The sequence below is a fragment of the Bos javanicus genome, chromosome 19 (genome assembly GCF_032452875.1).
Source record: "Bos javanicus breed banteng chromosome 19, ARS-OSU_banteng_1.0, whole genome shotgun sequence".
NCBI classification, from domain to species: Eukaryota; Metazoa; Chordata; class Mammalia; order Artiodactyla; family Bovidae; genus Bos; species Bos javanicus.
In genome coordinates, this window is record NC_083886.1 from 41,659,482 (window position 1) to 41,672,416 (window position 12,935).

The 12,935-nt window shown below is 53.1% G+C and overlaps 1 protein-coding gene across 5 annotated transcripts; it reads right to left on the reverse strand.

The window, feature by feature from the left end:
• Nucleotides 1-9: 9 nt before the first annotated feature.
• On the reverse strand, nucleotides 10-7,258 carry ORMDL3 (ORMDL sphingolipid biosynthesis regulator 3). Of its 5 annotated transcripts, none has more exons than XM_061391676.1 (4): nucleotides 7,091-7,258; nucleotides 2,889-3,088; nucleotides 2,050-2,201; nucleotides 10-1,629 (listed from the first exon to the last, which is right to left on the reverse strand). In XM_061391676.1, exons 2-4 carry the CDS (start codon nucleotides 3,060-3,062, stop codon nucleotides 1,494-1,496), a joined length of 462 nt encoding a protein of 153 aa, XP_061247660.1. In that variant the 5' UTR covers nucleotides 3,063-3,088; nucleotides 7,091-7,258; the 3' UTR covers nucleotides 10-1,493. The 5 variants fall into 5 exon arrangements, with proteins under 5 accessions (XP_061247660.1, XP_061247658.1, XP_061247659.1 ...); XM_061391674.1 differs by lacking the exon at nucleotides 7,091-7,258 and adding an exon at nucleotides 6,213-6,366; XM_061391675.1 differs by lacking the exon at nucleotides 7,091-7,258 and adding an exon at nucleotides 6,139-6,207.
• Nucleotides 7,259-12,935: the final 5,677 nt, after the last annotated feature.

Genomic DNA, 12,935 nt, shown 5'->3' on the forward strand with positions numbered 1-12,935 from the left:
GACTCTGGGGAAATAGGAACACATTGTCCTTTATTTGCATTTCTCAGAATACTGTACAAAGGGAGTAAAAATCCTATTCACACTTTGCTTAGAAAGATTTTGAGGTGAAAGTTCCCTATGATACATGGGGTGGGGCTTGGGGGGACCGAGAGGCAGAAAACAGGGCCAGTGACCCCCCTCAACCCCCACTGCTCCCTCAAGGCCCTGGTACCCACACCTCAGAAGTAACACAGACCCCAGTCAGATGGCGGGGGTGGGGAGAAGGCAGCTCCACTCTGGTCCCGCCCCGCCTCGCCTCCTCAGCCTGAGTGGACAGCCCCCACAGGTCACTCCCTGCTCCCTCCACTGTCCTGCTTAGGCGGGGACCATGCAGAACTCTCTAGCCCACCAAACCCAATTGGCGGTGACCTGATGACCCCACAGGTGCATGCCACACGAGAGGCCGTGGCCCAGGCCCCGTCTGCGTGAGAAGGTCTGTGGAAGGGCTGCAGCACTGCTGCTGTGCAGCATCCCCACGCCACCCCCCACCACCACCGCAGAGACAGTGTCACACTGGACCTGGGCTTTCGATGACTCACGGGCCTCTCCCACCCATTCCGCCCCGCCACGCCACCCAGGAGCTGCAGATCCACAGCAGCCTCCTTACCAATGTATCACCCCGCCACGTTGGGGGTAAATGATCCCTCTGACTCTGCCCCTCCTCCCAGACCACTTCTGAAAGAATGAGGTTGGGTCTGTCCCCACCACCCACCCCCCTCACACCAATCCCAGCTGCTACCTGGCCCCATTCTTCTAAGACTCAATTCAGTATCCCACCCCTGCCCCCAACTCCCTCCCCCAGGGCCAGGATGGCTGCAGCCCTGGCCCCTCACCCCTGGGACCAGGCCACCCACATCCAGCCCACCATCCTGCTCCTTACCCTCCCCACTCCTACCCAATACCCCAGGTGGGTCATGCGAGAGCCATCTGACTTGGATTAGTCAATTCTCTACACAGAGCGATGAGGTGCTGCCACACGGTTGCTTTCATAGATACAAGCACACACGAAGTGTCATTCTAAAGACTTAAGAATTAAAGTGAAACAAACTAGAAGCTGTACCGTCCCCTCTGCCCCGCTCACAGGGGTTAAAGTGCTTTAGCAGTCTGAGGATGAGCAAGTGAGCAGGGGGCTTCTCTTGCCCCAACCTCACAGGTCTGTGTTCAGCCCAGAAGCCTAGCCCATTTCATGAACACCCCCACAGAGTCTCTATCCAAAAGGCAAAAGGAAAAGATAATAAAAAAAAAATCAGAAGGGGTCAGAGCCCCAGGGGGCCCCCACCCCAACCCACTAAAAGCTACTTCAAGTCTGCTACTGGGGGAAGTGAGGAGAAAACTAGGGCCCGGAGGCTCAACCCCCGTCTCTGGCGGCTACCAGAGGCTCCTTCTGTCTTCAGCATCGCAGCCCAGGCTTCGACCCCTCCCCGCCATCCCGGGCAGGGGAAGGGGCTGAGCCCTCAGTACTTATTGATTCCAAAAATCCGAACTCCGTGGAGCTGGGGCAGCTTGGGGATGAGCACGCTCATCAGAGACACAGTGTTGAGGATGAAATGGATCTGGTCGTACTTGGTATAGAAGCTGGTGAGGAAGTACCTGTAGGGGGAGGTTGGGAGGAGGTATAAAACTCTGTTTGAAAGGTCCCTTTCTTCCCCCCTCCCTGGTTGAGGGAGACATTTCTGACAGTGAGAGGTTACGGCAAAGACCCCCCAGAACTGAAGTAGGGTGGTAAGATCCCCCCAGTTACAGAAGCTCCTGCTGACCCAGGCCCCGTGTTCTACCCCAGACCTGAGGACCAAACTCAGTGGCAGGAAGGAAGCTCCAACAGAGGACAGACAGGACCAGGGAGTCACAACCTGAGCCCAGCATGAGACCCAGGGGCACCCCAGCCTTTCTTCCTCTGGTCATTCCTATGTCAAGCGCCACAGCTGGCGAGGGGTTTAAGCCTCGCAGGGCCCCAGGGTTCCCCAGGCCTTGGCCTTTCCACTGGCATCCTCCTCTGCCCAAGGCACTCACAGCACGATGGGTGTGATGGTCAGGAATTTCCGAGATGCGGTGAACTGGACCCCATAGTCCATCTGCTCCCAGTGGGTGAGCAGCCTCGCCTTGCCCTGGTCCGGGGTCTCAAAGGGTGTCCCCTTCACTGTGTGCAGGAAGATGTACATGCCCTGGAGGGAGGGGCCTTCATTAGAGGACACAGAACGCCAAGGGCCCTCCAGCTCAGCTCCTCTGCCCCAGTCACAGACATGGGCTCCCAGTGATTCGGAGCCCCATCTACTGGGCAGGGGGATGCAGGCCAGAGGTCAGGCTGGAGCAGCTGGGAGACTGGCCAGAGAATAAGGAGACCCATTGGGTGAGAGGGCAGGCCTGGCATGAGGAGAATTCCCGGGGAGGAGTCAAACATAGAACCAGCAAGGAGATGCCGTCTCTCCAGCCCGGGGCTAGGCTTCCTGCGCCAGCTGTGGGGAGGCCAGATGATGGAAAGGAACCAGGTCTTGCTTGCCCGCCAAGAGTACCAGGGAGCAAGCAGGTAGTGAAAGAGCACGGAGGGGCAAGAGAGAAGGACCTTGATTGGGGAAAGAGGCATTTTTGCCCCAGGCTAGGCATCCAAGTGCTGCAGACTCTTTGGGGTCCTTAGCTCAGCTCTTGATGACCCTCTCTTCCAATCCATAAGCCACCCCGTCCAAGAGGTGTGGCCATACCTGCAGATTTTATTCCAGTAATGGGGGGTGGGGCAGAAAGAAGAGAACTCTGGTGACTGAAGTCAGCATGTCACCCTGACATCTGGCCCACGTCTCGGGGGGAGGGTCCCCTACCCCCACCCCACCAAAGGCAGGCAGCGGGCAGGCCCTCACCATGTTGTGGATGAGGTTGGTGAGGGTCCAGACAACGGGGACGCTCACAAAGGGGATGCTGAGCAGCACGACGTGGAGAAGCCCGATGGCCAGCACGTATGAGAGCCAGATGCCGCGGCTGTTCATCACCCGCGTGTTGGGGTTCACCTCGCTGTGTGCTGTTCCCACGTTCATCCTGCTGCCCCTCTCCTGCCACTGTCCTACAAACAAGCAGCACAGGCAAGACAGGTCACACCGCCTTCCCTGCTCCCTCACACCTTCCAATTTCTGCAGGGAGGCAGACTTTATCCATTTCCCGGTGCTGGGCTGGGACAAACACCAGGCTGCTCTGTACATCACCCAATCAGGACAGGGCCCTTCCAGGCACTGGAACTGCCTGGGTGGACAGGCCATCAACAGGCATCCAGCCCCAGAGCAAAGAAACCACTGCCTGTCTTGCAATCTCACCCTCTGGGGACCCTTCTACCCAAGAAGCCCAGGGCAGGGGAGAAGAGGCCCGTGCCCTAACAATCACTCAGCAATAACCCCTGCTGTACTCCGTCTCACTGAGGGTCTGATATGACACATCTCCACCGCTGAACCCCTTGCTCTCCCTATGAGAAGGAACAGGCAGTAATGGATGAAGTATCCTGGGTCTCCCTGCACCCTAACTCAGTAGGATTGGCGGGGGTAGAAAGAGAGAGAAAAGGAAGAAAAGAAAAAACAGACAAGAGACAACCTTTGCCCAGACCTGGAAGCTGCCTTCTTGGGGACACAAAACCACCCATCCAGATGTTTTATCCATTTAGCAGCCACTCAGGCTAGCCCTCCTGGTGCCACCCGTTTTCCTGCCAAACCACCTCGGCCCTTTTCCCTACCAGAGGAGGGGCGAGGACAGTGAACATGACCAATGTCTACAGTGCCCATGGGCGCCTGGAGCCCACATTAACAGACTTCTCCCAGGGACACACCTACAGCCTCTCTCCTGCCCCCTTCCCTCTCTGCCTACCCATCCTCACCTGGGCCTCTTTTCCGAGTATCTGTTTCCAAGTGTAAGTTATTAGCACCATGCCTTCCTATGCCCAGTTCCAAGGGCAGAGGCCCTTTAGCAAGGGGAACCCGGAGGGCTTCCCTGGCTGCCCATGAAACCATGCAGCCCAGCCCATTCTTGGATGCAGGTAAGGAGGGAAACGAGCAGCCCCTTGTCCAGAGCTCAGCTGTCCCCAGATCTCTGAGGGCCTTCTGACCAGCAAGAGGTGGGAACAGATGACACCTTTGTACTGGCTCACCTCCTGAGCCAAGGGGAGATCCTGCCCAATAAAGACCCTAAGGTCATCACCATGGTAACAGCCCCATCTTTCCTGGGGATACAGAAAGGGGTTCCAGATGAGGGTATCCTGGTAGTGCTCAGAAGGTCATCCCCCAACTCTGCTGCGAGGACCCCACCCCCACCCCCCAACTTGGTTCCCTCTATCTCTGAGTGGGATCACAGAGACTGCATAGGAGCTGGAATTCTCAAGGATCAGTTCCCTACTTCCAGGATAATGGGAACAAGTTTCCTCCTCTCGGATGGCTCCAAGCTTAGAGACCTCAGGGGAAATGAGACCCACAACACACCTTCCCAACATACAAACATACATGCGAAGGCTCCAAAGCAGTCATGCTCCTGGGGCCCATGAGCTCAACCCATTAGGTTGGATAATTGGGCCTAAGAGAAACCCAGGGAACTAGAAAACCAGGACTGGCTCGGTTGTTTACCTTCCCAGGGCCTTAGGGCTTCAGTTACCCAAACACAGCTCCTGGGAAACCTACTGCACAAAAGCCTCCACCTGGTGGAAAGGGAGTGGAGTCGTCTAGGAAGTGACGGCCCGAAGGGCTTAACTACTGACGAAGAGGGAGAGAGTTCCCCAAGTAGGACCAGAAACTACTTCCCTTCCCCACTTCTCCCTAATCTAGACCTACAAGGATAAAGGAGTAGCAACACCTCTAGCCCTCCAGAGTTGTTTTGTCCGGGAGGGCCAAGAGCCTGGCTGAGTCCCAGATGATTCAACACTCCTTTCTGGCTGTAACAGGGCACCCAGCAAAGTCTGAGGCGTCTCGGGGGGGCTCAGACTTACGGCTTCAACTGACACCCTGGGAAGCTTGTTTCTGCAGCCTGAACACCAGGTGCCCTGAGAGCAGAAATTCCCAGGAGACTCCCCCTCCCCCCGAAAAGATAGAAAAGTCAATGAACTGAGGGAAAGACTGGCAGCAATAAACTAAGAAAAGCTCTCTTGAGACTTTTGTGTGACTAAGGGTACACACCACTTCCATTAGTGAAGTAAGCTAACTGCCCCTGGCCCAGAAGGGGAGAAATGGGAAGAAGAAGCTGACAGACACAAAGTAAGCTCACAGCAGCTGAGGCTGAAAAGTTCTGCCGCTAAACTAGCAGGTGTCTGCCCGCGTCAGTCCCCGAGGTGGTTTCATAACCTGACTCAAACCAAAGCCTGCAGCAACTCTGTTCTGTTAACTACTTTCTTGCTGGCAGCTCTTTCCCACTCCTTCCTCCCCTTTCCTACTGGCTCCTACACAAATATATCTGCCCAGTCTGTCAGACACCTAAGCCAACACCACAGTGCCAACGGCCAGGTGAGCTGCTTCCTAATCTCTCCCCCAACTAAGGGCAGCAAATCTTTCGCCTTCTGGGTGAGGAGCACAAAGCATAGGAGCCTGCAACCTGGACCCCAGCGGGGAGTCCCTGACACAAAGCCACTTTCTGCCCACCCCCACAACCGGCAGGGCCACCACCGTCGCTCACCACTTAGCTCCAGCTCTTCCTCCCGGACTCGGGAGGGCGGTGGGGATGGAAAGAAGGCGAGAAGAGGAGCGAACCCCTACTAGCACGGGGAGAGGGTGAGGCGAGGAGGCGGAGTCCGCACTATTGTTGGGGTTTACAGAGTGGGACTTCGAGACGAAGTGGGGGTCTCCGCTCCACCCCGCAGCCTGGGACCTCGCACTCGGAGCCTGGCTTCGTCCGGAGCCCCACCCCCACACGTTCACCCAGCTGGAAGCGGCCAAACCTTTATCCCCGAAGCCCAGCCTCTCCCCGCCCCCATCCCCAGCCCAAGCGCTTCTCCACTACGCCCCATCCCCTGCCTCCTGCCCCCACTTTCTCCTTTGGGCATCACTTCGACTGATGCACCCCCACCCCGCGGCTGATGCACCCCCGCCACCTCCACTCGCCCTGTCCCGATCCCCTCCAACCCCGGGCGCCTCCCCAACAAGCCCCCACCTCCTTTCCCGTCCCTCCTGTAGCCCCAGGATACTCCCGGTTTGGCCACTCCAAGGCCGCCCGACTGGACTCACCGTGTGGGGCCGGAGGTCGAGGCCCGGGAAGGGTGCCCGGGGGCGGGGGCCGCTGCTGCTCCAGCAGCTGTAATGAGCCGCGGCGGCAGCCACCCCGCTGGCAGCTCGGGCCGAATCAGCGCCCCGCGCCAGCCCCCATTACGTCACCGCCCAGCGCCGGGCCGCCCGCAGCCTCCTGGGAGTTGTAGTATTTACCCCTGCTCCAGCCCAGGGCTCTCTGGGGCCGCCCGCAGGTTTCAACAGTGCGCGAAACAAAGGTCAGCTGGTATTGCTTTGACGCACAACAATGCCTGTTTTGCCGTCAGCGTGCTTCTTGTGGAGTTTACTATTGCCCGGTTTTGCATATGAGGAAACTTTAAGTTTTGAGTAACTTGCCATAGGTCCAGCCTGGACTGAAACCCAGAAATTCTAACCCCAAGTCAGAGTTTTTCAACTACACCTCACTGCTTCTGGCCCTCCAGACAACTACTGGCTCAGACCCTGTCGGGCCCTCCTGGAAGCGGGTTTTTCGCGATACTGGTTAGTATGAGAGTCTGGAGGTCAGAGAACTAAGTCCACAGCCTGTCTGCTGCTCAGTTACACCTGACCCAGGCAGGCCTGGGCCAGGTCTCATCTTTGGCCTTCCCACATGAGACGTGGGAAGAAGACATGTGACTTGGGAAGCCACCCTGGTGAATAACCAGGTCCCTGAGTCCCAGTCCCAGGTCAGCGGTGTGGGTTTGGGGTGGCTCTGGGGTCTGCAGTTTTCTGCTCAGAACTCTGCGGCCAGGGCACAGATTTTCCTGCCAAGTAGACTAAGCAGGCACTGCTTCACCAGCAGTGTAACCCTCAGCAAATAAGTTGTCTTAATCTCCAATTCCATACCTGTGAAAACCTACCTCTAAGGTTGTGGGAATTCAAAAGAATGTTTGTAAAGCGACTGTTATATTGTAGAAAGCTGTTTCTGTAGGAGGCTGAACTAAAGGACTCTTGAGGTCTCCTGGGTCACTCCCACTCTCCATGTCACCAAGAGGGCCTTGTTTGAATAGTTTCTACTTCCCCTGCCCCAGCTTCTAATTCCACTCTATGCCCGGTGGGGCTGGAATAGCAGGATCAGGTGATGTCACGACTGGCCAACCTGCCTGGCTGTGAACACACACTGGAATGAAGGTGAGGGAACAGAAAGGAGAATGCTGGTCCAGGGAACCTGGGGAGCACTCCTCTGTGACCTCACCTACCCTCTCACCAGGAGGCTGCCAGGAAACAGCTGTCATAAAGCTGGAGTGGGCCCCTAAGGGACCTATTGGACACCCAACAGCTGGATATCTGAACCACTCAGGGCAGAAGAACAGGCAGCTTCTGAAGTATTTCCAGGGCCAGTAGCTCAAGAGCACTCAGCCCAAGACTTGAATAGTCACCCAGAGTCTTAAACAGTTGTGCCTGGGCCTTACAGAAGTTCCTGCTGGTTGGTGGAGGCCCCTTCTGAAGAAATAAGCAAAAACTGCGTGTTGTCTTTCCATAGAGGCCTCCCCAGTACTGAGGGGGGGAAAAAATCTCTTATTTTTCCCAAAATGCGCCTACTGGACTCCTTCCACTTTTCTCTGGGAGTCTTTCATGCTCCCCATAGTTGATCAAGCTCTCTGATCTTTGCCAATTTCCTGTCTGAAGTTCAGTGACCCAGACTGGTTCCAAGCCTCAAACAAGGGTCTGACTAAATGCATAGTCTAACGGAAAGATTACTGGACATGCCATGCCCTATTAATAGCTCCTGTTATCAAGGGTGTTTTTTTTTTTTCTACAATGAGAATGAACAGAGTCCTGACTCACTCTAGGTTTGTGGTGAATTGTGGATCGCTTTCTGCTTAATTTAGCCTGAGTCCCTGTCATCACCCTTCTCCTCTGGCTCTCTGCCCTTGTAATTACCATGTCTTAACCAGACATCCTTCAGCCTTGAATAGCCCTAAGCACAGTTCAGAATGAGTAACAGCGCTCTTATGTGGCGCTGGCCAGTGTGTAACCCCTCAGACAAATAATTGCTGATATATGCTAAGAGATTAAAAAATTGTTCAGGCCTCGGAGCCACGATTACACTTCTGGTAGCATATTCTGAGGAAGTACAGCCCATGTACTATGTGTGAGGATGTTCATTCCAGCATTATCTATAATAATAAAAAACTGAAAGCAACCCAGTTCAGTTCAGTTCAGTCGCTCAGTCGTGTCCAACTCTTTGTGACCCCATGAACAGCAGCACACCAGGCCTCCCTGTCCATCACCAACTCCCGGAGTTCACCCAAACCCATGTCCATTGAGTTGGTGATGCCATCCAACCAACCATCTCATCCTCTGTCGTCCCCTTCTCCTTCTGCCCTCAATCTTTCCCAGCATCAGGGTCTTTTCAAATGAGTAAGCTCTTCACATCAGGTGGCCAAAGTATTGGAGTTTCAGCTTCAACATCAGTCTTTCCAATGAACACCCAGGACTGATCTCCTTTAGGAAGGACTGGTTGGATCTCCTTGCAGTCCAAGGGACTCTCAAGAGTCTTCTCCAACACCACAGTTCAAAAGCATCAATTCTTCAGCACTCAGCTTTCTTTATAGTCCAACTCTCACATCCATACATGACCACTGGAAAAACCATAGCCTTGACTAGACGGACCTTTGTTGACAAAGTAATGTCTCTGCTTTTTAATATGCTCTCTAGGTTGGTCCTAATTTTCCTTCCAAGGAGTAAGCGTCTTTTAATTTCATGGCTGCAGTCACCATCTGCAGTGATTTAGGAGCCCAGAAAAATAAAGTCAGCCACTGTTTCCACTGTTTCCCCATCCCAAGTGTCCAAGAAAAAAGTTGTAGTACCATATCCACTGAGTGCCATAGAAGGAAGCCATATAGTAAATGACTGTGACTAAGAAAATGTTAAATGAAAAGATCAGGATACAAAATAGCCTGTGCTGGGAGTTGCCTAGCGGTCCAGTGGTTAGGCACGGGGCTTTCAGTGTTGTAGGCCTGGGTTCAGTCCCTGGTCAGGGAACTAAGATCCCAAAAGCCATGCAGCCTGGCAAGGAAAAAAAAAAGTCTGAGCACCCCCCAGGGATGCAGTCAGCAAAACTAACACCCAACTCCATCAACAAATAAATTGGAAGAAAAAAAGGAGAGGGGGAGGCTTAAAATGAAAGGAAATTAAGAAATCTATCAATCAAAAGCCTTATTGGGGTCCTCATTAAAGTACACCAACTTAAAAAAAATATTTAAATTATTGAGGAAATTTGAATGCTAACTATTCGAATTGATGATTTTAATGAAATATACATTTTAAGGCATGGTATGGTACTGTAATTTCTTCAATAAAAAAGTCCTTCTTATCTTCTGGACATATATGCTAAAATATGTGGATGAAATTATATGATGACTGAATTTGCTTCAAAATAATCTGGGCTAGGGGTGCGGGAGAGGAAGAAAAGAAGCAAGTTGGGCCATGAAGTGATAATTATTGAAACCGGGAGATGGGGACATGAGATTACTTCTATTATTTTCTATGCTTTTTTTTGTTTGAAATTGTCCATAATAAAAAGTTTTTATAAACCTGCAAATGCATTAATGATTATGATGTGACAAGACAGAGCAACACTGGTAAGATCCTGGCAGCAGATTGCCAGGGTTCAACTCCCAGCTCCTGTGGTTGCCAGCTGTGGGACCTTAGGCAAGTCACTGGACCTCTCTGTGCTGTGGTTCCTAGAAATGAAGAATGTTGTCTTCATGGTGATACCTGCCACGTGCTGTTGAGAGAATTAAATGGGTCACTACATGTGAAGCACTTAGAACAAGTCCAGACACACAGGAATCGTTATTGACTTTTATTAATCTATTCCACATTTGAGTGATATTTGATCATCTACTTCACTAGGCTGTGGAAATCCAATAAAATAAAAACAGATTTTGTGTTAGGATGGAGAGGTTGGGGGTGATTTTTTCATTCCCTAGTTTTAAATTTTGTGTAATGTGAGATTATTCGTTTTTAAATTTTTTATGAAAAGTGTTTATGTTTTTAAAACAGAGTGAGTCATCTTCACTGACTCTCGCTGCCCTCTGGGAGCTCCTTAGTCTGCTCAAGTAGACATGTTCCCAGCCTTGGGGTGTTTCCATCTGGCGGGGTGATGTGGCCTCTGCTCTCCACAGATACACCGTGTGGGCCGAGATAGCAAACAGGGGCGGGGTAACAAGCTGGGAACACATTCCTGGGGTGCTGGCAGTGGTGGGAAGTGAGGAGGTGGGATGTCAAGAAACAGAACCCCTTCTTCCGAACCCCGGGGGGAATGACTGAGCCCTCCACTCTTATCACCTCCTACTCCCCACCAATTCATTCCTGCTGCTCTCCAGCTCCCCCCACCTCACCTCCCTCCTTCCAGAAGGGGAGGTGTTGAGGTCACACCCAGAGCAAGTGCAAGGAAGCAAAGAGCTGTTTATGTCCGCAGCTGTTTTTGTTTGGGGGGGGGGCACCCCGGGCATGTGGTTGCAGCGGAAGGGAGGGGACAGTGATGCTGAGCCATCAGAGCCCTGAGTGAGTTTACCAAGTTGATGAGAAACAGGAGGAGGTGCCAGGACAGGCCGCGTTGCCAGTGGGCACTCCGCTCTCCTCCCCTCGCCCAGCCCTGTGGTTGGCTATTTTGGGCTGCAGAGGGAAAGGGCAGAGCCTGCCAGGGCCTCCCAGGCCAGAATCAAGGCTAGGGAACCAGAACCTCCCTCTGGGAACCAAGAGCAGGCTGCTATTTAGGAACCCCTCCATCTGCATATTCTCTGATACAAACAACTGAGATTTTCCCCTGTGTGGGGAGGAAAAAAAAAACCAACAATTTAGAAAACAGTAAATATTACCAGATCAAAAAGGCAATGGATATAAAAACAGTAGCTTTAAGAAAAACTCCCCTAGGTTCCTTCCAGTCTCATGACTACCCTTAGCAGGCCCCACCTCTTTAGGAATTCTGGGCTGCCACTGCCCCAGATCAGCTTCCGCCTTCCCCTCCTAATACAGCTCCTCCTTCAGGGGTAATCACAGTCACCATTATTAGCGTTTGCTCTGTTCCAGGGACTGGGCCAAAGGTCTTACCTACATCAACTCTCTTCATCTTTCAAACAACTCTGTGAGATGGGTATATGGGTAGATAGATAGGGCTTTGTTTTGGGGTTTTTTTGGCTGTTGGGTCTTCGTTGCTCCTCAGACTTTTCTCTAGTTGCAGTCAGCAGGTACTGTCTAGTTGTGCTGATGCATGGGCTTCTCATTGCAGTGGCTTCTCTTGTTGGGGAGTGCGGGCTCTAGGGCACGTGGCCTTCAGTAGTTGCGTCTCCTCAGCTCTAGAGCACAGGCTCAATAGTTCTGGAGCATGGGCTTAGTTACTCCACGGCACCGTGGCATCTTCCCCTGACCAGCGATCGGAACTGTGTCCCCTGCCTCGGCAGGCAGATTCTTTACCACTGAGCCACCAGGGAAGCCCCAGTAGGTATTGTTATCTCCACTTTGCAAATGAGATAACTGCCGTAGGAAGAGTTTAAATATTCTGCCGAAAGTCATACCGCTAGGAAATGGCATTTCTCCCAAAATTCAATCCTGACCACACACTCTCCTGCAACCATGTGTCCCTCATGTTTGCATCAGTGCCTTATAAAGACTTCTCTCCTGCCCTGGGAGTGCTGTATTTATCTGTTACACATCCACTGCCCCCGGAGGCTGCTTGCTCCGTACTTCTTACTCATATTTGCATTTCCTGTATATAATAAGTTCTCAGGAAATGTTAGCTGAGATGCACACCTCCCAAACTACTGCTGCATCAAGTCCCTAACCACTCTCCTCTAACCACACCTGGCTCTCTCTTGCTCTTGTCTCAGCCTACAGTGCCTTTGTGCCGCTGGTAGACTCCTATTTGTCCCAGAAAGCCACCCCTCACCTGTCCAAACAGAACCCGCTGCTTCTCTGACGCCAGCAGATGCCTCAGCTACAGCCCACCCCTAGGCCATCAAGAGGCCAAATTTGCGCACACACCCATCTTCCCCTATTGTCTGAAGGCTGTTCTTCTTCTCTCTGCATCCCCAATGCCTAAGATGCCCAGCAGGTATGTGTCGAACTAAGGAGAGAGTACATCTGAGGATGGGAGCGTGAGGTATGTACACCCTTGTCAGTTTCCACAAAAGAGCAGAGGACTCTGTTGCCCCCAAAGCCCAAACTGCCCAAGAGACTGGTGTTAGATGGGTCCCTGGTTGACTTGCTGGGTCAAGGAGACAGCTCTCCTCCTTTCCTTTCAGCTGTCCCTCTCTACCCAGGCTGAGCCTGAGGGGCACTTTCAATATCAGGCAGGGAGGGCCCTAGAGGACTGTTCAACTTCCTTCCTCCGAAGTCACATCTCTGGGGCGTGGAGTTACTGTCGTTGGAGGGAAGAGTTGTGACTCAGGCCACGGAGGGTGGGGGCCTTCGGGGCATACTTTCCAGGGCCCTGAACTTGGGACCCAAGCCTTGCCGTGCCGCAGCCTCTTCCCTGCCACATCATCATAGATCTATCAGGCTGGAAGGGATTTTGGAGGCCAAGAGTCCAGAGAACCAAAGACCCAGGGGAATCGGGAAGGACGTGCCCACTGGCACGAATGTCTGATGGCCTTGAGCTCCTCCAGTCGCCCATCCCTCATCACTTCCCACCCGGACTGGTGTAGTAGCTGGTCTCACATTCACCAATATATCTTCCACACGGCCAGCGGCACGATC

Coding starts and splice junctions, on each gene's coding strand:
- ORMDL3 (XM_061391676.1), bottom strand. CDS start 3,062: ATGAACGTGGGAACAGCACACAGCGAGGTGAACCCCAACACGCGGGTG. Junction 2,202..2,888: donor CCAACCTCATCCACAACATG/GTGAGGGCCTGC, acceptor CCCTCCCTCCAG/GGCATGTACATCTTCCTGCA. Junction 1,630..2,049: donor ACCATCACACCCATCGTGCT/GTGAGTGCCTTG, acceptor CTCCCCCTACAG/GTACTTCCTCACCAGCTTCT.